Genomic DNA, 21,979 nt, shown 5'->3' with positions numbered 1-21,979 from the left:
GGGGTGGGCGGGGAGAAGGACCCCCACGGCCGTGCCATTGGCTCGGCGCCCCGTCCGTCAGGGCGCGGCCCGCCCCCCCCCGGGGCCGGCAGTAAATACGGTACCGGGCGGCGCGGCTGACACTTGGGAGCTGGTTTCGGGGCCGCCCGGCGGAGGGGACCCGCCTGCAGCCGAGGGCGCCCGGCCGCGACGTGGCTCTACCGGGGCTCCGCGCCGCCTTTCCCCGGGCGGGGCGGACGGGACAGCAGCGAAACCACCGGGGACGAACCCGGGAACCGGGTGGGAGCGGACACCCCGGACCGCTTTCCCCGAGGACGGCGATTCGCCGGGACGGAGCGAGGCAGCGCGGGGCTCGGCCGCCGCTGCCCCCGCCGCGCCCCGCCGCCGCCGCCGCCGAGCCCCGCCGGGTCCCTCCTCGTACCCCCGGGCCGCGGCGGCTCCCTGACGCCCGCCGTTGTGATGCGTATTCCCGTAGACCCGAGCACCAGCAGGCGCTTCACACCCCCCTCCACGGCCTTCCCCTGCGGTAAGATGGGCGAGAACAGCGGGGCGCTGGGGGCCCCCGCACCGGGGGCCCGGGCTCGACCCGAGGTCCGCTCCGTCGTGGATGTACTGGCCGACCACGCCGGCGAGCTGGTGCGCACCGACAGCCCCAACTTCTTGTGCTCGGTGCTGCCGTCCCACTGGAGGTGCAACAAGACGCTGCCCGTCGCCTTCAAGGTAAGTCCCGGGCTCCGGGGAGGGCTGCGGCCGCGCAGGTAGCCCCGGTGGCTCGGAGGGACCCCTGGGCTTGCCCTCTGCCGCGACCCACTCGCCTCCTTCCCTCCGCCCCTTTCACTTTAACTCGCTCCTGACATCACCTTCAAGCGAGCCCGGTTTATTATTTTTAATCAAGTCTCCGCATTGCCCCGCGGTCACAGCATCTTAGATATTCCGTACAGTTAGGAGCTCTCAGGCGACTTTGAAGTTTAATGAGAGTGGAGGTTAATTACCTTCCTGGGAGAGGGAGGCAGGGAAGGGAGATCTAATCTGGAGAAAAGAAAAAAAAAAAAGAGAAATAAAGAAAGCGAAGAGCTGAAGCACCGGCACCGGGCTGCGCTGCCCGGGTTCCCCGCGGCCGCCCGCGGGCCGTCGGGGCACCCCCGGGCCGGGCATCCCCGCTGCGCCCCCGGGGCTTGGGGGAACGGAGCTGAGGCGAGGAAAGACAAAAATCAGCGGGAGGAGAGGCGGGGGCAGCCGGGCAGGACGGCAGCGGGGTCCCGGGGAGCCCGGGGGGGGGGGGGTTTACAAACGGGGGTCCCCCGGCCGTCCCGGCGCTGGGAGGTCGGGGCGCTGCTCCCCGGGCAAGGGAGAGGAAAGGGGGTGTCCCTTCTCTGCCGGACGGGCGCAGGCTCCGCGCTCCCCTCCGCGGCCGCTCAGCGCCGCCGACTCCCCCCGCGCTTCCCCTGGGCCGGGCGCGGAGCTCCGGGGCCCCGGGCGCGGCCGCCCCGCGCTCGGCGGCGCTTCTTTAACCCGTGAATCGAACAAAATAAAAGCGCAATTCCCCGCGACGGGGCCGAGGGCGGGCTGACCCCCCCCCACACCCCTCAAGCCCTTCCCTCCTTTTACACCCCGTTTTTTTTGTTTGTTTGTTTTTTTCTTTTTTTAGCTCATTTACTCCTTCCCCCTCCGATTTTCCAGCCCTTCTCAGGGGTTCGGGTTGCTTTTGGTTTTGCTTTGGTTTCGGAGGGTTTTGGGGCTGGAGGGGAACCGTAAGGCACGTCAGGTCCCACCGCGGTTAATTTTAGCCTAAAACCCTCTCGTCCTGCCCTAGGTCGTAGCCCTCGGAGATGTCCCCGACGGGACGGTGGTCACGGTGATGGCAGGGAACGACGAAAACTACTCGGCAGAGCTCCGCAACGCCTCCGCCGTGATGAAAAACCAAGTAGCAAGATTTAACGACCTCAGATTTGTTGGGAGAAGCGGCAGGGGTAGGTACTGGCCAGGAAATGGTTGCCCTTTTTATTTTTTTTTTTAGAGGGGAAAAAAAAAAAGAAAAAAAGAAAATTAAGTTTAGTTTTTTATTATTTTTTTCTTTTAGATTTTATTTTATTTTAACGGCGTATTTCTCGCGGGCCGGTGGTTTCGTTGCTGCGGGCTGAGCTTGTCGCGCGGGGAGGAACCCCCCAGCCCCGACGCGGGGGGGATGCGGGAGCAGCCCCGACTGTCTCCCACAGCAAAAGCGGCTCTGCCCGGCTCCTCCCGGAGCAGGAATTAAATACACCTCGTTGTAAAACCTCCGCGGCGAGGGAAAAGGCAGCTCCTCTCAGGTGCATGGGCTGGCAGCAGCCCGGCCCAAATCCGCCCGAATTTTCCCCATCAGCGAGGTGAGAGGAGGCGGCGGCGCGTCCCCTCCGCAGGTGACTGCGCTCGGGGGCAATGACCCACCCGGCAGCTCGTTTCGAAAGGGTGAAAATTAAGTGTTTAAAGTAAAATAATTACGCAGTGCTCGGCGTGAAGGAAGTGCAGCGAGTAGGGGTGCGGGAAGGCTCGTTTCTGTGCGGGGGGAGAGGGCGCGGGGCAGAGCTGTGGGTGCTTTTTTGGGGACAGGTTGGCTCATTTTCTCCACGCTTGGTGCAGGGAAAAGCGTGAGAGAAATTTTACCTTCTGGCCGTAGAGGTTGGCTCTATCATTTAGCTTTAAACGGATCATGCCGCTGGCTTTTTCAAAGCAAACCGTCAAGGAAATCGGGCTGTGCCATCCGAGGAGAGGGGGGAAAAAAAAAAAAAAAAATCCCCTGCAAACGCTGAACGGCAGCGGGTGCCGAGGGGGGCAGAGCCCTGCCTGCCTGATCCCTCGCTGCCGTCCTGGACCTGAATTTCAAACAGTATAAATAGAATTTCAGCGTTTCATCACCAATCCACACGGCAGATCGAAGCACTTGATCGTTCGTTTAAACAAAAATGAGAATATTCTATCTTAATGGCCGTATGGCGGCATTTTCTCAAAGGCTTCGAATATACACACACCCGATGTCAGATATATTTTGACTTCTCTGCATTAATTAAAAGCAGTGATGTTAGGAATTATTTGCATGTAATAACTGTTTACTTGTTCCTCTTTATGAAACTTGAATAGTTTACATTCTTTCATACATTTCCTTTTTCCTGTTGGCTCCTTCTCCATGTTGCAGTTTCTTTAAAACTCTCCACTTAACTGGTTGCAGGTTGATGGATGGAAAATGTTTTTCTTTTATGAATTACGCTTTCATTTCTGTAATCAATTATTCTGTTAGGCTCTTTTCTTTCTGCGCCGGGTTTTTTGTTTTGGGTTTGCTTTTTTTTTTTTTTCATTCTCCTTCATAAATTTCCAAACTGAATGCAACCCAATCTCAGCTTGACTCTTGAATTCATTATTAACTTTCTTCCTCTGCAGTCCCAAACTCTGAATTAACAGTAGTTTACAGTCTCAGAAAGCACTTGCGTGAATAGTTTCCTTCCTCGGGCAGAGTCCTGGCAAATACTCATTACAGCAGTGGCAACACCTCTGCTGCCTCTATAACAGGCTTCGGAGCAAGGAGTGTAACTGAAGTGCTGATTTATTTTTTTAAAATATATTGCTGTGGGATGAGGCTTTGTAATATTGGCAGAGAAATAACCCCGCTGGGGCTCCCCGGGGCTGGCGTGAGGGCGGCTCAGTGGGGTTTTCTCGCACCATGAAGCGCACGGCCGTGCCTTCCCTGCGAGAGGCTCTTTCAGACCTATTTAGTGTGAAAAATCGTTTCTCTTGAATTTTTATTCAGGGTGTCACACTTGCTTTCCCTTGTTTGGCTTAAATTTGTGGAAGCCCGGTGCTGGTTTCGTTTACTCTGGCAGAAATTTGGATTCGCTGCAAAATATTTTGTTGGGCCAGAGCTCTGCGTGTGGGTAAATATTTGTGTAAATCCGATGCGTGGCCGTGAGCATCTGTAAACATGCGCGTGTGCCCGAGCTGCAGGAGCCCTGTGAAATCAGACGCAGCGAGGCTCTCGTTTTGAAAACAGCACTTGAAATGGTTCAGAATTGGGCATTTTTAGTATTAACGTGATTGGGATGGTTTTCCAGCACTGTGAGCTGGGAAGAGCAGGTCCTTACCCGCCCCCCCCCCCCCCCCCCAAATTACCATCTCCATGTACAAGACAAAGGGAAAGGAGAAGGATGGGTTTCTTTCTATGCTTTAATTAAAAAAAAAAAAAAATAAAAAAACCCAAAACCAAACAAAAAAACCCAACAAAAAACAGCTCTTAGATTGCACTGTATAAAATGAAAGCCAAGGCCAGCGGGGTGCTGCGATGCCCCCCCCGCCTGCTCTCCCAGCCGGAATATCCCCACGGAGCCGTGGGGGCTCCCAAACCCACGAACCGGGGCTGGGGTACGGTGGGAATGAGTAACCTCAGCCCAGCTTCCTGAGAAGGCGGGAAATGAGTAAAAAAATGATGCTGAGTAATAATTGTCATTTTCGATTCATGGGAGGATTTTTGAGAGCTGTTAAGAGATGCAAAAATGGCCTGGTCGGCTCCGTGCCGCGGCCGTCCTCCCTGGAGAGGTGTTTGTGTCTGCAGCGAGGAGGGGGGAACTAAAATGCAGGGAAGTTATTTCACGTGGAGAATAAAAAAATTAAAATAATTAAAAATATATATATATATTAGATGTAGTAGTAAGTAGGGGAGCCGGGCTCAGCTAGGCTCAGCTCCACAGGCGTGCAGGAGACTTGTGTCGCTAAAGCCGGACTTGCCTGCACGCCGCTTGCTCCCTCGCTTGCAAACCAAGGGGCTCCCTCTCCTCCCGCGGTATTTCCTAAATAATTGCTTCTAATAACCCTCATCCCTTCACTCCGGTTCTGCAAACCTTTTGGCAATAAATGCTGGGTGTTGGTTGGTTTTTCCATGGCCGTGCAGGCGTCCTGGAGCCTTTATGCTCCGCAGGCTGCGGCAGCGCGGCTCATCCGTGCAGGTTGTCGGCGGCACCATTTCACCAGGGATTAAAATTGTGTTTGGGAGGGTAAAAAATAAAAAAAAAAAAATTCCTTTTTATGCAAAAAGTGAGCTGAAGGTTTGGGCGGTGTTTAGTCCTGTTTTGAACGCGGAGGGAAGGCATGGATTGGTGTTTGCTGTCTGCTTTAAAACCAGCATTTTCCCCCCTGATGCTCCCGTCGAGAAATTCTCCCACCTGCGATAATCGCAGGATGTTCTCCAGAGGAGATAATTCATTTTTCTGTTTTGCTTTGGGGTTTTGTTGTTTGTTTTTGGTTTTTTGGTTTTTTTTCCTAGCTGTATAAATAGTGTTTCCTTTTGCTATGGATATTCTCAGGTCCAACCCTGTAGATAGATGACAGTCGGGATCTGAAAACCCCTAATCCCTTTAGGGGAAAAGAGGAAGGAGGTGGTTTCTTACTGCATTTATTTGTGAAATAGAGGCTGGAGGAGCAAAGGGGCTGTTGCACGGGCATTTCCAGCCTGATTCCTGCTGGGGTTTATACCTCTGAAATACTCAATACCTTTGAAATCCCACGGTGATTGCTCCTGGAGGGTTGGTTAGAGCAGTTTGCTCCCGTGACTGTACAACCTCCTTCCTTGACCCAAGAGATTCCTGAATCTGGGGAGGCTGTGGGGGAGCAGAGCCCCTTCCCGGCACCATGCCGGCCTCCATGGGAAGGGCCTCTGCTCCCCCGCAGCCTCCCCGTGGGCTGGACCTGGAGGGTGTGATGGCAGCTGAGGTGGGGCAGGGAGAGGGCAGAGGGTCTGGGATGGGGCTGCCCAGGCTGCAGGAGGTGAATGGGTTTGGGGTCGGAGTGGGTGCTGGGAGAGGAGAGAGCGCTGGCGTGTGGGTGCAGGTGTGATAACACACTCCGTGATGCCAAAAGTGTTTTCGGACTGTGGTTGGAAACCTGCTCTGCTGGGGAAAGGTGTTGCTGGTGTGTTCTTGCAAAATTGCGCTCCAACAGCTTTTCACTGCTTTAACCCCTTTTTTTAAAAAAAAAAAAAAGGTGACAAGCTAGGTGCTTCAGGAGCATCCCTGAAAGCTCCCACGATGGTGTCTGAGCTCCGTTCCTGCTCTCTGGTCAGGGCTGGGAGAGGTGACAGTTGCCGCAGCTGGCTGGCTGGTGGCTGCTTCTGGTGGCCCAAGCTGACCAGATTCAGTTCCCATTTTGTAATTTCCAGTTCTTGGCCCTGGTCCCTGTCCGTGGGCTGCGGGTGCCCGTATGGCCGAGGGCCTGGCAGAGTTCCCCTCCAAACGTCCCTGCACGGATGCATCTGGGGGGCCAAAGACACCAGGATTCCCCCGCAGGCACCAGCACCCATCACCTGCGGGCTGATGCCATCTCCCCAGCTTGCTCCCACAGGAGCATCCCATGGGTGCCAGGACTCAAATCCCTCCCTCACAGAGGGGGTCCCATGTCCAGCGCCACGTTTCAGGGCTGGATTCCCATGGGAAAAGGGGAAGCATCTGAGCGGGAAGGCACCAGGAAGCTGCTGTGGGTGGAGGGTTCAATATGGGGACAGGGCAGGGGAGGGGGGGACAAGTGACTTTTCCATCCAGGAAGGTCCTGGCTCCCGCTCTGAACTGGGTCCAAGCCTCACTCTGCTGCAGCCAGCTGAACCCCAGTGGGAGCCGGCCGAGCTTTGTGTCTCGACAATAATGTCTCATAAAATTAAATGATGTGTGTGTTGGAGTTTGGTGGATGTGGATATTTGTGTCTGAGCTTGCTCCAGCAGGAGCCTTTTGCTCCCACAAGAGCTGAATCTATGTGAATATCCTCATTTCTCTTGTGTTGTTTTGTTTTTTTTTTTCCCCCACCCTCCTTAGGAAAAAGCTTTACCCTGACGATCACCGTGTTCACCAACCCCACCCAAGTCGCTACCTATCACCGAGCCATTAAAGTGACTGTAGACGGACCCCGGGAGCCACGAAGTAAGTGATGGGTTTTATCTGTCAGTCACTGAGCAGCGTGGGGAGGGAGGCAAAAGGGGGCTGAGTGCTTCATGGCCGGGGCTGGCACCATTTGCAGCTCTCAGAGCCAATGAGATGGTGCTTGAGTGGCCGAGCGAGCCCTGAGAGCGCGCGCTGCAGCGGGCACAGCTTGGCTGCTTTTATTTTATCCTCACAGCGGAGCGCAGCGTGTGTCCCTGCCTGCTGCTGGCTCTCGCCACACTCCCTAACCCCACCGTGGAGGGATGGTTTTATAGCTCCAGTCCTCCGGGTGGTTGGGATGTAGGGAAAATGCTTTGGGCTTCGACAGCAAAACGACAAGGGATTCAAATCCAGCAGGGCATTTCTGAGGGTGGGGGGAGGTTACAAAGCCACAGATGCTCTGCCCAGCTTTGGAGGCTGATTTGGTGATTATTAAACTCAAAATGTTTGCAGGTTTCCTCCTCACCACGGTTGTATTTGCCTGTCTGTCCGCACGGGCCCAGGAGGGCTCGGCGAGCACCTTCCCCTTTTGGTTAGTGGTGGTTTCGCTTTCGGGTTGTCAAAGGCTCCGGCTGGCAGCACCCGCGGCCGGGGGCTGCGTTGCTTGAGAAAACCAAAGAGACGATTCAACCGCAGAACCGTCTTTGTTTTGATCGAGTAGGCTCTCCTGGATGCAGGAAGGTGCCTCTTGGTTGAGGGTGGCTCTTTGCAAAGGCGGCTGCAAACCCGCCTCGCTGGGTTGGTTCTTGGCGTCAGGCTGGTTTGAGTTCACCTTGGCACCTCCTGTGATCGGAGGAGCGCGGGGAAACGCTCCGGAGCCGTCGACGGGAGTTGTTGCCTTTTGCCATGAGTAGTATTTGCTCTGTGGGATTCCCTGTGCGGTGGGACCTCGTCCCCGGGGCCTCAGTCTCCGGCTTTTTGCTCCAGCTTCACCTTCCTGCTTGCTCAGCACCACCCCGGGGACTATAAAGCAGAGTTTGTTCCCTTCACATGTAAAGCTGTCAGTGCCCAAATTGAAGGGAAACAGTTTGATCCTTCTAAATATGCTTTAGAAAATATTTTCTGTTGATGCTGTCGTTGGGCCATCGGTGCCCCTTGATGTCAGGCCAGGTGGAGGCTGTTACCTCGGCGAGGGGGTTTTATTTGCATCAGGGTTTGTTGGAATTTTTCTTCCCCCTTGATTTTTATTTTGGAGCATGAGAGGCTTTACAGGAGCCTGTCGAGCTGCCGGGCTGGATTTGCAAAGCCAGCATCTAGGCAATGCAACGCTGTTGGTTTTTCTTTTAAGCCAGAAAGACAAGGCAGGTCCCTGTTGTGGGGCTGCGGCGGTGCACAAACGTGGGATGTGGTGGGTGCTGCAGCCACCGGGAACAGGCTCGGCCCGGGGCCGGGAGGGGAAAGCAGGTAGGGGTTGGGCAGGGAATTTCACAACTCTTCCAGGTCAGGAATAGAAACCAGGTCTCCTGACTCCTGGCTCAGCCCCGTATCTGCTGCATCAGATCGCCTTTCTAATAATAATAATAATAATAATCAGGAATACATAAATAATAATACCAGGTGAGATAGTTACTACTCTTAGCGTTTGGTTTGCTCTGACTTCACCGATAGCCAGCGCTCCCCAAACCCCCGCTGAATCATACCCACTCCTCCTGAATTTCAACATCTCGGCCGATCGCTCCCAATCTTTAATTTAAATTTTTCTGATATGGAGGTGAAGGCTTCGTAGCCAGGCAGGGAGCTGTGGGGCTGAGCCGCGGGCTTGCTCGCCCTGCGCTGTTTGGGTTGGGGCCGTGCCTTCGTTTGGAGTAATTAGGTAAAACCAGAGGATGGAGCAGCCTGCCCTGGCTCTGGCTTGGTGTGCCCGAGGGATGCCTTGCTGGGATGCTGTCCTGGGCTGCAAGGTCAGCAGCTTTCTGAGTTTTGATTGTGTTTTTTTTTTTTCTGGTTTGTGGACCTGAAAATGTTTGTGCTGGAGGCTCCTTTAGGAGGTCTGTGTGGTGTTTATTTGTGGCTTATACTCTTGTCGTGTGGACCCCAAAGGTTGATCTCTGACCCATCCCTGCGCCATCACAGCCCATAAATTGAAGGAGTTTAGACCCAAGTTGTCTCTTTTGGGGATTTTTTTCAGATGGTCATAGATTTGTTGGCAGTACAGGTTGTATTTTGACTCCCAGTTTGACCCTGGGACTTAAATTCATGATTGATGACAATCCAGTGTCTTGCACTGGAAGAAAAAAAATTTTTAAAAACCTTCTTTTTTGCCACACTTTGGTTTGGATTTTCTAATGAACATGAAATTTTAAAAAAATTAAATAAAATAATGCCCTTTGCCCTTCCTTCCCTGCAGTCCTCTGCAGAAAGCCTTAGTGTGGAAATACCGGCTGCAAAATGATCCGGGCTCACTCATGGAAACCCAACGTGGTTTTCCTGGTTAACCTGCCACTGGGTGGCTCTCCGGCATAGCACCCCTCGGTGTGCCAGCACCCGCCGGGCTGCGGGAGCCGGTACAGCCCCGGTAATAACCACCTTTGGCCAAACACGATGGCTTGCACTGCCCTCCCCTGTTTGGCCTTGGGAGGTGAGAGCTGCCAGCAGGAATTGCAGTTTTTATATGTGTGTATATATATAATATCCACTTTTTAACATATATATGTAAATACATGTGTGTATATGTGCATATATATGTGCATGTGTGCCTAAAAATATGGGTTTTTCCCCTTCTTGGCTGTGATGTTGAAAACGAGTGGGACACAGTGTGTGTTGGCTCCTGTTGTACAGGATCAGCGCTAGACGGGGCTGGAGGCTGGATGTGGGGCTGGTGTGAGCGGGCAGAAAAGTCCCCTTAATGTGGAAAGAATTGGCCATTTGTCTTGGTATCCTGGGAAAGCCCTGGGCATCGTCTTCTCAGATGCGGCGAAATTCCTCCAGCAAATGTTCTCGTGGAGTTTTTGGGCCAGAAACGTGGCCAGGCTCCATGCCCCACCTCTGAGCATCCCATTCATCTTCCACCCCTGTCCCATCGCTTCATCTCAGCCCTTGAGCAAGTCTTTTAACTAAAGCTGCGCCCAGAAAAACTTCTGAGGAGCTTGAAATCGAGTCGAGATGGGTGAGAAATCACAGGGAAGAGGGTGACAGCCAGAGCCTGGATGGGGGCACCAGGAGAGCTGGGCCACGGTGTTGAAGACCCCCAAGCTCACCGGCAGGACCCCCAACCAAGCGAGGAGCAGCCTCGGGGCGCGCGTGGGGCTGATAATGGTGGCGGTTTTAGCTGAGCCACTGTCTTGGCTGCTCCACCGTGGTCCCCGAGCATCCCCTGCAAGCCTTCACACAGGCTCCCTCCAAGTGCCCTGCTCACTCGGAGATATTTTTTGACTTATGCTCAGGCTCTTTCTGGGTTAGATCTGGAGAGAAAAAAGACATTTTTTCAAGTTGACACCTTAGCTCTAAACAAATGGCGCAGCGGGTGCCAAGTGTTGACATACTTTGTACAAACAGGAAGTAATAAAATATTTGAACTTCCTGTGGAATTTCCTTCTTTTTTTTTCCCCCCCTTCTCTGCAGCTCTTTATTTAGCAAGAGCCCGACTCGGCCAAGCTGCAGCCCTGGTGCAAAGCCTTCTCGCATCCACAGCTGCTTGCAAAATAATTCACAGGAGGCAGAACGTGGAAAAATGAATAGCTGGAAGCTATACAGGGATGTTTAGTCTGTTCCTGGGTAAATGGGATCATCTCCAGGGCCTCCCCCATCACACCCACCTGCTGGCTGCCTTCCCTTTCTCTTCCTTTCCCTTTCCTTCCCTTCCCTTCCTGCTGCTCTCACCTCTCCGCTGTCTCTTTTGCTCCCCTTCTCCCAAGTCCCTCATGCAGCACCAGCCCCTTTCTACCCATCTCTTAGGAACCCTTGTGCAAAGTAGTTTTTTTTCTCCTTTTAAATGCCTTCCCCCCCCCCCCCCTTGACATTTTTCTTGCTGCCATTCAGTCTTCCTTAACTTCTCTCTCCTTTTTCTAAACCTCCTTTACCCTCAACCCGTTGTTTCTGATTTCCACCCCACCCCTGCTGTCCTGGCCACTGTGTGGAGGAGGAAAGGGAGACCAAGAGGCCTTGATCACCCACCGTAACCCTTGTGGGGAAGCACATCTATACCCAGCCCTGCTCACCTGGGGTAAAAACCATCCCTCAGGCTGGGAGCGTGCAGAGAGCCCCGTGTGCCAGTGCCAGGGAGGTGGGAAGGGGTGCAAGGCAGCTGTGCCGGGGTGTGCTGAGCCCCCTTCACTTGCAGGGTGAGGCCTGGACCTCTGTGAGTGTACAGTTGCTTTCTGAAGTTTAATACTTCATAAATACTTCAGAAATTTAAAGTTCACCGTTTGGGTGAACGGAGCTGTTTGTCTTCCTTGCCCCCTCCCAGGAAAGTGTAGAGGAGGGAGGGGGATGCTGGAGCAAGGCACTGGGGGCTGCAGCCCTCACCCAGTGGCACAGACCTCCCTGCTCTTACATTACAGTTTAATTTTCTCCTGTCCTGGGCTGAATGGTGAAATGGAGGGTGAGGATGAGGAAGGGCTGGGGGTTTCCACACCTGAAGAGCAAGGGGCAGTGAGGTCCCTGCATTCCCACTCAGCAGTGGGAACGTTCATGGAGGTGCTGGTGATGGTAGCTGGCATCTCCTGCGCTGCTCGTTTTGAGTGTGTGTGTCACAGGTTTGGTGCTTCTGGTCGTGTCCCTGTGCGCTGTGAGCACCAGGAGTGTGTCCCCATCCTCCAGCTTGGACCAGGGGGCTTGGGGATGGGGTGCCCCCAGCCAGGCAAGAGCATTTCATGTCCCCTCTCTCACCACGTTGTTCCTGCAGGGATTTTTCTGGCAAGGCCTCATCCTGCACAGGCACAAATCCCCTCTGTGGCCACTTTTCCCTCTTCAAAAAGCTCCTTCCCCTCCATGCCCCTGGGGAGGGAGCGATGGGGCCATGCCAGGAGCGGTGTCACCCCAGAGGGGACAGCGTGGTGACCACCGCTCTGAGCACCTGCTCCCCACTTGCGCAGCACATAGCTGGCGGGTGGAAAGGCTTCTCACCTCCCACGGCTCTGAGTCGTTTCCAAGAATTGCTGATTTTTGCTTTTATCTTTTCGAGATTCTCAGCTGAGTGAGGGTTTCCCTCCCCATCTGCCCCCCGCACACAACGTCAGCCTGAGCCGCAGCCCAGCCCGCCCTCTCAGCTGGGAAATGAAGAGTTTGGAATCTGCAGAGGGTAGAAACCCCCTTTTTTGTTCCTGTGCAAGGTGTGAGTGGCATCTGTGTTCCCGGGGTGCTGGCGGTCAGTGGATGCAAGGCTGTGGCTTGGGTGCTGGCTGCCCTTGAGCACCCTGTGGTTTGGGGTCTCTTGGTTTCAAGTATGGGATAAAAAGCCGAAAAACTGGGAGAAAGATTAACTGTAAAGTTGAAAATCCTGGCTCTAAATCCAGCCTGAAGAGGGCTTTGCTGCTGTTAATATTGGGGTGCTGAGGTGACTGTGGGAGGAGGGTGCCTGTGGCCTCGGGTGCCCCCAGCCCTGCTGTAAGGACGCTTCTTCCAGCAGCGCTTGCGCTGCCCGGGTGACAGCCAGGGAGGAGAAAGGGTTGTATCAGCACTTACTGGGGATGACACATGACTTGCTGTGGCTTCTCTATCCATCTCGAAGCCACGCTGATAAAAGCAGCGCCCTGAACCACCCCGTCCTGCGCCGGACCCGCCAGCCCCGACACACCTCGGCACCGCTGCCCACACCCCCGTATCTCACCACCTCCATCTCAGTTCTCATCCCACGCCCAGCGCCTCGCCGGCTCCCCGAGCCCTGGCACGTCTGCAAACCGCCGTGAAAAAGCCTTTCACATTTTTTTTATTTATTTAAGGTGCATCTGAATCCATTTTCCTGGAGTTCAGAGGAGTCTGCTGCGTTTTGGCGTTTTTTTTGTTGTCGTTTTGTTTTTATTTTATTCCTAGTGGATGATCCAGTTTGAGACTAGAGAGAAAACGTATGCGCAGGACTATGCTAGGAATACAAGCGATCCCCTGCTACTTTCCCTGTCCCTCGTGGCTGTACATAACTCTGAGATTTACTGCCAGAAATAGCAAAACTGAAATCCCATTTTACTCAGGGAAGGGAAAAGAAGTGCAATATTCCACCCTATTAATCAGAATGATGCTAACAACTAGTAATCACCAGGCATCCACTCTAAGACAGTGCTGCCCTAATTCAAGCCTCCCATCCTGCCCAACTTGACCCACAGATTTTTGGGCAGGGGGGGTGTGAGGCCGAGCACTCACATTTTTGCATTTGCCATGGGCTGCGTTGGGAAGCTTCAATGTTTTAACTGGGACGGTTGCCCGCGTGGAGTCAGTCTGTGTGTGTGTCCCTGCAGCGAACGGTCCCTCCCCACTACCATCTCTACTCGGCCCTGGGCTCGACCCCCAAACCAGCCCCCCAGCACGGCAGGGTTGTGTTTATTTGAAGGCAAAGGCAGCTTGCCTGGAGCCGAGGCCATGCCGCAGCTGGGTGAGGCCGAAGAGCTGAGTCAGCCCCTCCACGCTCACTGGTGGCCGCGCTCGAATTTGGGGGGTTTTGGTGGTGGGGGCTTCCCCGTGGTGCTCCTGTTTGTTATTCTTGGGGTGCAGCAGCCTTGTGCAAAATTGATTCCTTCAGCAATATCATATTTTCACGCCTTAATGGCTTAAATGCCATCAAAAATACAAAATGATGTGTTTAATATATTGTGGAGTTGGTTATTTTCTTGATAACATTTGGGCTGTAAAATCTTTAAAAGCATTGGTGGCTTCTGGCAAGATTTCTGACTCCTTGGTAGCTGCTTGTAACAAAGAGCATCTCTTCAGGGCTTCCCTCATTTGCACAGCTTTTGGGGGAAAAAAATAAAGAGAAAGACAAAGCAGAAACGTTCCCGTTATGTTTGAGAGAGGTGACTGATCCATGAATTCACATCCCGGCCCTGCCAGACGCTGCTTCATGGAAGGGAAATTTTGGGAAAGGCAGAGCCGCTCTCGGGGAGTGGGGCTGGGGCAGGAACCCCTCAGCCCGCTGGGGAATTTGGCCGACTTGTGCCAAATTGTCTCACGCAGACCTGTGCTGCAGTAGGATTTGTGTAGATTAGTTTTGTTATGAAGCAACTTTAAGAGGAGATGGGGACCTGGAAGAGCTCTGTGGGGCTCGGGTGCGCCGCGGGGAGGCTTGGGGCGATGCGTTGTGGCCCTCCTGGGTGCCAGCTCCGTGAATCTGGATGGTGAAATAAAACCTGTAGCTTTCCCATTCCTGGGACACGGGGGGGAATCGGGATCTACCGCATGGCACACGGGTGTGGGTCAGCGAGGGGCAGCCTGAAATAGCTGAGGACGAAGCAGAGGGAGTGGGGCAGTCGGACGGGGTTACAGGATGGGAGCCAAGGAAAAACAACGGCAAAATGATCCCCTATTGCCGTATTCCTACGGGTAATTTTGGGATCCCGCGGTCTGCAGCATGCCTGGGGCAGTGACACCCTGTGTTTGCTGCTCCTTTTACCCTTGGAGATTTGATACTGCTTTGGCAAGTGTTTGGAGAAGAGAGAAATTAATACAGGGTCTTGCACATCACAGAAACTCGAATGGAGACCCAGGACGGGGGCTGCGTCGTGCCAGTATTGTACAAGTTCAGATCTTTATCTTGACAAAAAAGCTTCCTTGTGGGGATGCGTAAACTTGAACTTGAGATGTTTCTCTAATTAAAAGCAGGCTCAGTGCTGAAGTGCTCCCGTGGGGTGAGAGTTTTGGGTATTATTAGGGCCTTTTGTTTTATTTCCCTGCTTGTCCTTAGCTAGATATAAATACACAGACATTTCCCAGTTTGTCCGGGAATTAGGGGAAAAAAAAAAAAAAAGGAAATGGTGAAGAAAAAAGGAAAAATAAGAAGAAAAAAAAAAAAAAACCCTTAATCAATCAAACCAGCAAGGTCATTTAAATAAATAAATGACCTCACCACTTCCTGGACAGTTATATGTCAATTTAAAATTGCTATAATTTGTTGTAATTTAAAATGCCATGTTTAAAATATGCTAATTTTCCACTTCTTGAGACCTGTCCCTTTCCCTGGCGAGGAAGAGGAGGAAATCCTGAGTGACATTTACTTGCTTCCCTATTAACTCTCTGCTCTGGACCAGGCTGCAGCCATTTGAGGTGGATGTTTAAAGAAACCCTGTGGGCTCTGTACGACTGCCCAGGAGCTTCCGCATCGCTCTTGTGGGTGGGGGACCTGCCACGGTGCTTCCCCGTGGTGGCCCTTGAATGATACTGCCTGGGGACATCAGGCTAATTCTGGCTGTACCCCAGTTTTGCCGAACGACTCCTGTGCAGAGCTCGTGAGTCTCTGCTTCTCCCCGTGCTGATCCAGCCTGGTGAAGGGCCCTGCCTGGAGGACCAAAAGGACTTTGGATGGGGCATTGGCTTTTGGGGGTGTCCTGAAACGAGGCAGGTGTGGAAAACCCTCAGTGGGAATGCAAGGTATTTTAATATTTTCGTTTTACTGGTGTTTTCTCTGCTGTCCCTCCAGCTGCCGTTGGGGTTGTTGGTTCCTGGGATGGGGCACTCACATGGATGGTGTCCAGGAGCCCCGGCCACCCTGTTCGGCTCCATCCCACCCTGCCCTGTCCTGTTTGCTCTTTGGATGGAGGCAAATAAAAAGCAAACTCTGGCTGCGGCGAGGGGCTGGGAGGATGGCCCAGCACCAGTGCCATCACTGCACACCCCACCAGGCAGCTCGAGCTGGGCACACCACCCATCCTCACCCTCCATCTGCCAGATTCCCTAAAACCCTCCCTAACAAGCCACTAGCTTGGTGGCAAGTGGCCAGGTGGGAGGCAAAGGACGAGGTTGAACCCGCGTCTCTCGGAGCACGGAGGAGGCCCACGGGTGGGGAGAGATGAGGAGATGCCGGCGCGAGGCTCGGGGCTGCCGAGTTCATGCAGGAGCCCTTGCAAATCAGTACTTGCTGCGAAGGAGGGTTTCTGTGTTTGTATTCCCATCGCTAATGTGTTTTGATCCCAGCGGGGAAATTTGCACCCTTTGGTATCTGCCGAGACCGTCCGGGGCATTATTTTCTTGCAGAGGCAGTTTGGACTGCTGTTGATACATGCATCACCAGCAATTATGTTAAACTACCTCCTCCTCTAATTTCTTATAGGCACTGCTATCCAGTTAACCCCTTCAGGGCCCAATCCTGCCAAAATAAGGTGTGGGGGAGTCAGGGCTCGGCTCTGAGCTGGGATGGATACAAACCCCTTGGGGAGGAAAGCAGCCCAGCACTGGGTTTCTGGTTGGGCTATGCAAGACCCCCAGCCCTACGTGGGACCTGCTGGCCCCTCAGCAGGGCACAGGGACACCCAGGTGCTGGGGGCTTGCAGAATGTTCCCTGGGGAGAGCAGAGCGGGGACAAAGGCTGCCCGACCCCAGAGCTCAGAGCAATGGGTTTGTATCACCCGGGCCTTTGGTGCTATAGCTCGAGGCTGTAATCCCGGCCTCAGAAGAAGTATTAATAGAGCAACCAAAATTATATGGGCTCCAGTAAATTCACTCCTCTAATTATTTTATTTGCCGTGTACAGTAAATTCTACCTCTCATTTTATAATGACCTGGTGCATAATAACTTCAAAATCATTTCACTTAAAAATGACCAATATTTTCTAAGCGAAGCCATATTGGGAGCCAGAACAGGGAAATTATTTTTGCTTGCATTGTACAAAGAAATCTTTGTCGGAATTGGTTGCAACACCTCCTGCTTTTGAAAGCTTTGGGAAAACCCCAGGGCATGATTCTCAGCTGGGGTGGAAAAGGCATACCTGCTCCTGCTCTGGCTTTGAAAATAAATCAGAATCGGAGAAGTGGGCATTGATAGTGTATATGGAAGAGATTAAACTGGAGCAAAAGGATCCTCTGGTGGATGGGGGGATGTTTGGAGAATTAAGTTTTGTTGAAGGCTTCTTCCAGAAGGATGTCAGCAGTGTCTCGATGCCGGGCCCGGGGGTGAGTTGTGCCAGGAGCTGCACAAATAAACAGCAAAAGAAATTCCTGCTGGGTCCAGTGGCGCAGCCCAAAGGGACCCGTGCAAAGGGATGAGGGGGCTGGGATGGGATGCAGGTGACAGAACACGCCGGCACTAGATAGGATTATTTGTGAACATTGCAGCAACGATACTGGTGAGATTTACTCCTTTGAGAAGGGGCAGTGTTTTGCCCCGTGCCTCAGTTTACCCCTTTGTAAAGCAGATCTAACAACGTGGTGGGCAGCAGGTGATGTGGGAGCCATGTGCCTATGCGGAGGCTGTTGTCAGTGAGGATTTATCCTGCTGGAGCTGGGACTGCATGTTTCAGGGTTATTAATGCAATGTGGCCCCATTTCCCTGGGCAGGATTTGCGAGCTCAGGAGGACAGTGCAAAGGGTCACGTATTGGAAAAAAAAAAAAAAAAAAAAAAAAAAAAAAAGGCTAATACTAAAAGGCAAGTTTCATTTCAGGGAAGACAACAGCTAAAGGACCAGAACTATCAAACAAAACCACAAGATCACATCAGATGTCAGGGCAGGACACGTCTCGTTTCTGCCTCTCGAAAGGGCTTATCAGCGCAACCAATCACTTTAATGATGTGGCAGAGGGAGGAAGAGGATTTGACTCAGAGTGAGATGAAATTTAGTTCCTAAGACCCTTCTCTTCCGCTGCCGGAGACCAGTCACCTGTTCTGCAATCAGCCAGAAATAAATCATATCCTGCAGCGGAAGGTGCTTAGACATGATTTTGCATTATTTTATCTTACTCTTTCCAGTGAATCTACGCACTGTAGTGGGAGAGGGGGAGAAAAGGGAGGAAGAAGAGCGACCCAGCAAGCAGAAAGCATCCTCAGTGCCTCTCTCAGCCTCCGAGCCCTTGCGCTGAGGACAGTGGCAGCGGGAAGGTGCTGAGCAGCCGAGCCCTGTCCTGCCGTGCCTCCTCTCACGGAGGTTCCCAGCCAAGCACATCCTGAAACCACGGGCAGGAGCAGGCAGCAGCTCGGCAGCCCCTTGCTGCCCACAGCCCGGCCAGTCCCCCTGCCTGCGGTTAGCCTCTGCACAGCTCTGCTTTTTTGGCTTTGGAGGAGCAGCGTTGCAGAGAGGATTAAGGGTGCCGCGCAGGTAGCGTTGCTCTGGGGCTCTTGCTGATCAGCGCTGTGCTCTGCGTGCTGGCAGAGCTTGGCAGGAGCTGTAATTATCCGACACACCAGCCAGTCTCTGGAGATGGAGCTTGGAGCTCAGTCCTGCGACCAGGGGATATTAACATTCAAATGTCAGGGCTGGGCTCCAGCTCTGTCCCAGGGCGAAGGGGAAACCCAGCGCTCGGCATCCTCAAACCTTGGGAAAGGTTGGGTCTGATCCGGGTTGCGCTGTGTTACCGAGGACGCTGCTCTACCCAGGTGGCTGCCGCATGGCCCCGCAGCATCGGGTCCATCTCATCTCCATGAGCTGTGCCACGGCACATTCCTCTCACAGGTCTGAACCCAGCAGATGGGCCTCCCCATCCTGGGCAGAGTATCCCTAACCAGTGTCACCCAAAGGAATTTGATGTGCTTGCCCTAATGGAACTGGTTGTTCACTGGGAAAAACCAGCTATACTGGTACCACGCAGGTCCCATTTCAGGTTGTTAGATAGCAGGCATTAACTCACTGGAAATTGGCATCACTCCACTGATCTATGCAGCGACAGCTAATATACACACTCGAAAATCTGATCTCAGACGTGACTGAGGCAATACCAGCTGGATGTGCTTGAGATCTGTCTGCTTCCTCCCCAAGCACCCAGCTTTGAAATCTTTGAATCAGGGGCTTTGCCTAATTTCGTGAGCACTGGATCACAGCCCATAAGTGAATTTTGCCTTCCTGGAAATGGGAGCAACTGCAGAGAAGTCAGCAAGGCCAGTGGTTTTTGCACCCTGCTATGAAAGCTGCTGTATTTCCCGCAGATGTGCACAGATCTGCTAGTTTGTGACACACGGGGTGAAATTTTCAGATCTGTGAATCAAAACTTCTAAAAACCACCTAGTTCACTCTGCAGCCTCGGGGTCGGGTTTTCAGAGGTCTTTAAGGAGGGAAAGATGAAGGAAAGCGCTTGCGGGGATTTTCAGCAAGGCACAAGTGGGCTAAATGCTTAAACCTGGTTAATTTTACCCTGTCGATTGCTGAGAATGCCCCCACCTCTCCCTGTGCTGTAAAGTGCTTTAAATTCCTTTGCAAAGCCAGAAAGACTCAAGTCTCTCTGCTGAAACCCTGGGAATGGGGAGCCCATGTCCCTCAGGGATTTGTGCTGAAGTTACATAGAGATTTAGGTGTGAGGTTCCTTTTGATTTGAAGGCAGGCCACGGTTCTCTCATCCCAGGAGCTTTTGGAAATGCTACCCTAGATTTCTGTTTAAATATCTTAATTAACGCTCTGCTTTGTTTTCCTTCCAGAGGGCTTAAGTTTTGGGGGTTCCCGGTATAATAAAAGGCCACAACAGGATTTATCAGAAGCTGCCCCACTTGCAAGGCCTCTCGTCACAGGGTGGGCAGGGAGAGAGGCAGAGACAAAGTCGAGGGACTAACCCGTAAGTGAGAGGAGATTAGGGGCTTGCAAAGCCAGTTAATCAATACCAGGCTGCCTCGAATGAACATCTCTCCCGCTGCTGGAGCTTCAGACAGTAAAAAACCTACTGTAAATGCAACATATCTCTGTGCTGCCTGCCAGCTGGCCGGGAGCCAGCCTATTTCCTTCAAAAAGAGGGATATTTATTTTCATCCTTTTAGAGGCAGCCAATTCATCTCAGACCACCACCAGCTAAAAAAGCTTTATAAATTAGCAGCCTTTTTTTTTTTTTTTTTTGTAAATTCTCTCCCCCACCCCCTTAAATATTATTTTCCTTTCGTTGTTGAAGTCGGTGTAAATCCTCTGCCAGGACATGCGAGCCGAGGCGCATTGCGACACACTCCCCTTTCTCTCCAAGCTGGAGAAAGACAGTAGCGGTAGTGTCTCACGAAAGCCAGAGGAAACCAAAGCAAAGCCTCGCCGTGACTGATTCTCTTTCCAAATGGCGTAAGCAGGCCAACTTCAAACATGTGAATAATGAGTTATCTGTGCTTGACTTTGTTCGGCAGCAGAAGAGACGGTTTCCTCTAACATTTTCCTTCTGCTCCCTCCTGTGAACTTCTGGGCTTCAACTTTTAGAAGTGGGTTGAAGTAGTGTTGGCACTTGCTGGCTGCTGCCGTTCACCGGAGCTCGGTGGACATCTCCATCATCTTCCACGGAGACGTCATGTTTGAGTCCCCTCCAGCTGCCGGCACTGCGGGCAGCTCGGTTCCTGTCTCCACACTGCCCTCCCCTCCCTCTTTCACTGGCCGTGGGGCTCCACCAAATTCTTCTTGGCCGGGAATTTCCCATGGCGAGTTTTGAGCCGGAGGTGGGTTTCCAGGGAAAACCTGAGGGATGTTCATGTCTTGTGTTATAGGTGTGCAAAGATGAAACCACCCAACATCTGCTGAAAGGGACAGGCCCGCTGTTCCCATAACACAGGAGTTTCACATGTGGCTTGTTTCTGGAGCACATGCTGGGACTTGATAGTCTAGCCGAGACTCAGACTGGGAAAAAATTCAACCCTCTGTAGAGGATTGGCGTGGCTGTCTGAAGTACCTATTTTGAGGGCTACAGGAGGGATTTGAAAGGTGTTTTGCGCATTGAGCCAGAGTTTTATCCACTGCTGATTGCTTTCTTGTGGTCCATTCTCACGGACATGTAGAGACTAAGGCACAGGGTTGTGTGTGCATGGCTGCACGGGCTGCTCTGGTGAGCTCCTGCTTGGCCAAGCCATGGAGTTTGGCTTGTAAATATTTGAGCAGAGCCTTGGGTGGAGGATGGGGGGAGCTTGCTGGTGGGATGCTCAGACCTTGCTTTGAAGGTGGAAGAGTGGGGGCCTCTGCAGCCACTGATGGCTCGGCTCCAGCTGCTGCCCCAGCCCACGCTACCATCTCCTGGTTCTTGTCTCCTCCTCGGTGGAGCTAAGGAAATGATCTGCAAATGTGTGTGTTAATGAACATCCCCCCCCTCGAGCTGAATCGCTCCGCGTTTCCTTCGCTCCAGCTTGCCGCCAGCGTTTCGCAGCAAGACGCCTGGGGAGGGCCAAGCCACTTCCCACCATCTGCTCTCCCGTCCTTTGGTAGCACGGGGATACAGCGGGGGACGGGGACAAACGTGTCACCTGAATCCAAACCCGCGAAGTCAGGGAGCAGGCTGTGCAGCTCCATGTCTCTCCCGACTGTAACCCCATCTACACCTAAACACAGATCAATCAGAGACCCCCAGACACCCCAGAGAGTGTTTTTTTCAAATCAAATCTGCCAGCTCTGAGATTTTGGCACCACTCTAGCCATGAAGTTCCCAAAGCCCCTTTCTACCTTTGCTCAACATTATATTCTGCATCATGGTAATCTGGGGAAATAAACTGCTTTTGGTGAACACCCTGGACACCCCCCCACTGCCTGGAAACCCCATGCAGGTCCCAGCTTCGGAAGCCACATCAGGTTACACACTCCTAGAAGGAAGAGCAGGGTCTGTTTGGTCTTTAAATGTTTTAATGCAGAAAGCATGTCTTTAAATCATAGCTTTGAGGGCCTGAGCTCCAGTGCGGCACACACTGTTTCGCTGTCTGCAGTCCAAGGAAACACCCAAAACTTCCAGTATGCTTCTTATTACTGGCCTAAAGTGTCAAATTCATGTCGGCTCTTCCAGCTGGGAAGTGTTCAATGGGATCGTTTGTTTGATATGCTGATACAGATCTTGTTATTACATCAGGATCGTAGGTGATCTGTCAGTGTTTACATCATGTCATGTTCAATATCGGAGTTAACTGATTCAGAAACCCGATCCAGCGTTAAAATCCTTGCTCTGTTTACAGAAAGTGCCTAAGGTCAGTAGCTGCCATCATTTTATAGTACTAAGGACTGTCATTTCCATAAATATTAACCTGCAAGCCAGTGCTGGCACAGCTGGA

The 21,979-nt window shown here is 52.7% G+C and overlaps 1 protein-coding gene across 2 annotated transcripts in view; it reads left to right on the top strand.

The window, feature by feature from the left end:
• Positions 1-459: 459 nt before the first annotated feature.
• Positions 460-21,979, top strand: part of RUNX3 (RUNX family transcription factor 3) — a 37,545-nt gene continuing 16,025 nt past the window's right edge. For both annotated transcript variants that reach the window (XM_074926164.1, XM_074926163.1), the window contains exons 1-3: positions 460-720; positions 1,814-1,970; positions 6,825-6,929. In XM_074926164.1, coding sequence (XP_074782265.1) covers positions 460-720; positions 1,814-1,970; positions 6,825-6,929 — 523 coding nt within the window. The remainder of the gene's footprint in view (positions 721-1,813; positions 1,971-6,824; positions 6,930-21,979) is intronic.

The sequence above is a fragment of the Athene noctua genome, chromosome 24, assembly GCF_965140245.1.
Source record: "Athene noctua chromosome 24, bAthNoc1.hap1.1, whole genome shotgun sequence".
NCBI classification, from domain to species: domain Eukaryota; kingdom Metazoa; phylum Chordata; class Aves; order Strigiformes; family Strigidae; genus Athene; species Athene noctua.
The sequence above is the reverse complement of the archived record's forward strand: the minus strand, read 5'-3'. Positions and strand labels throughout refer to the sequence as shown.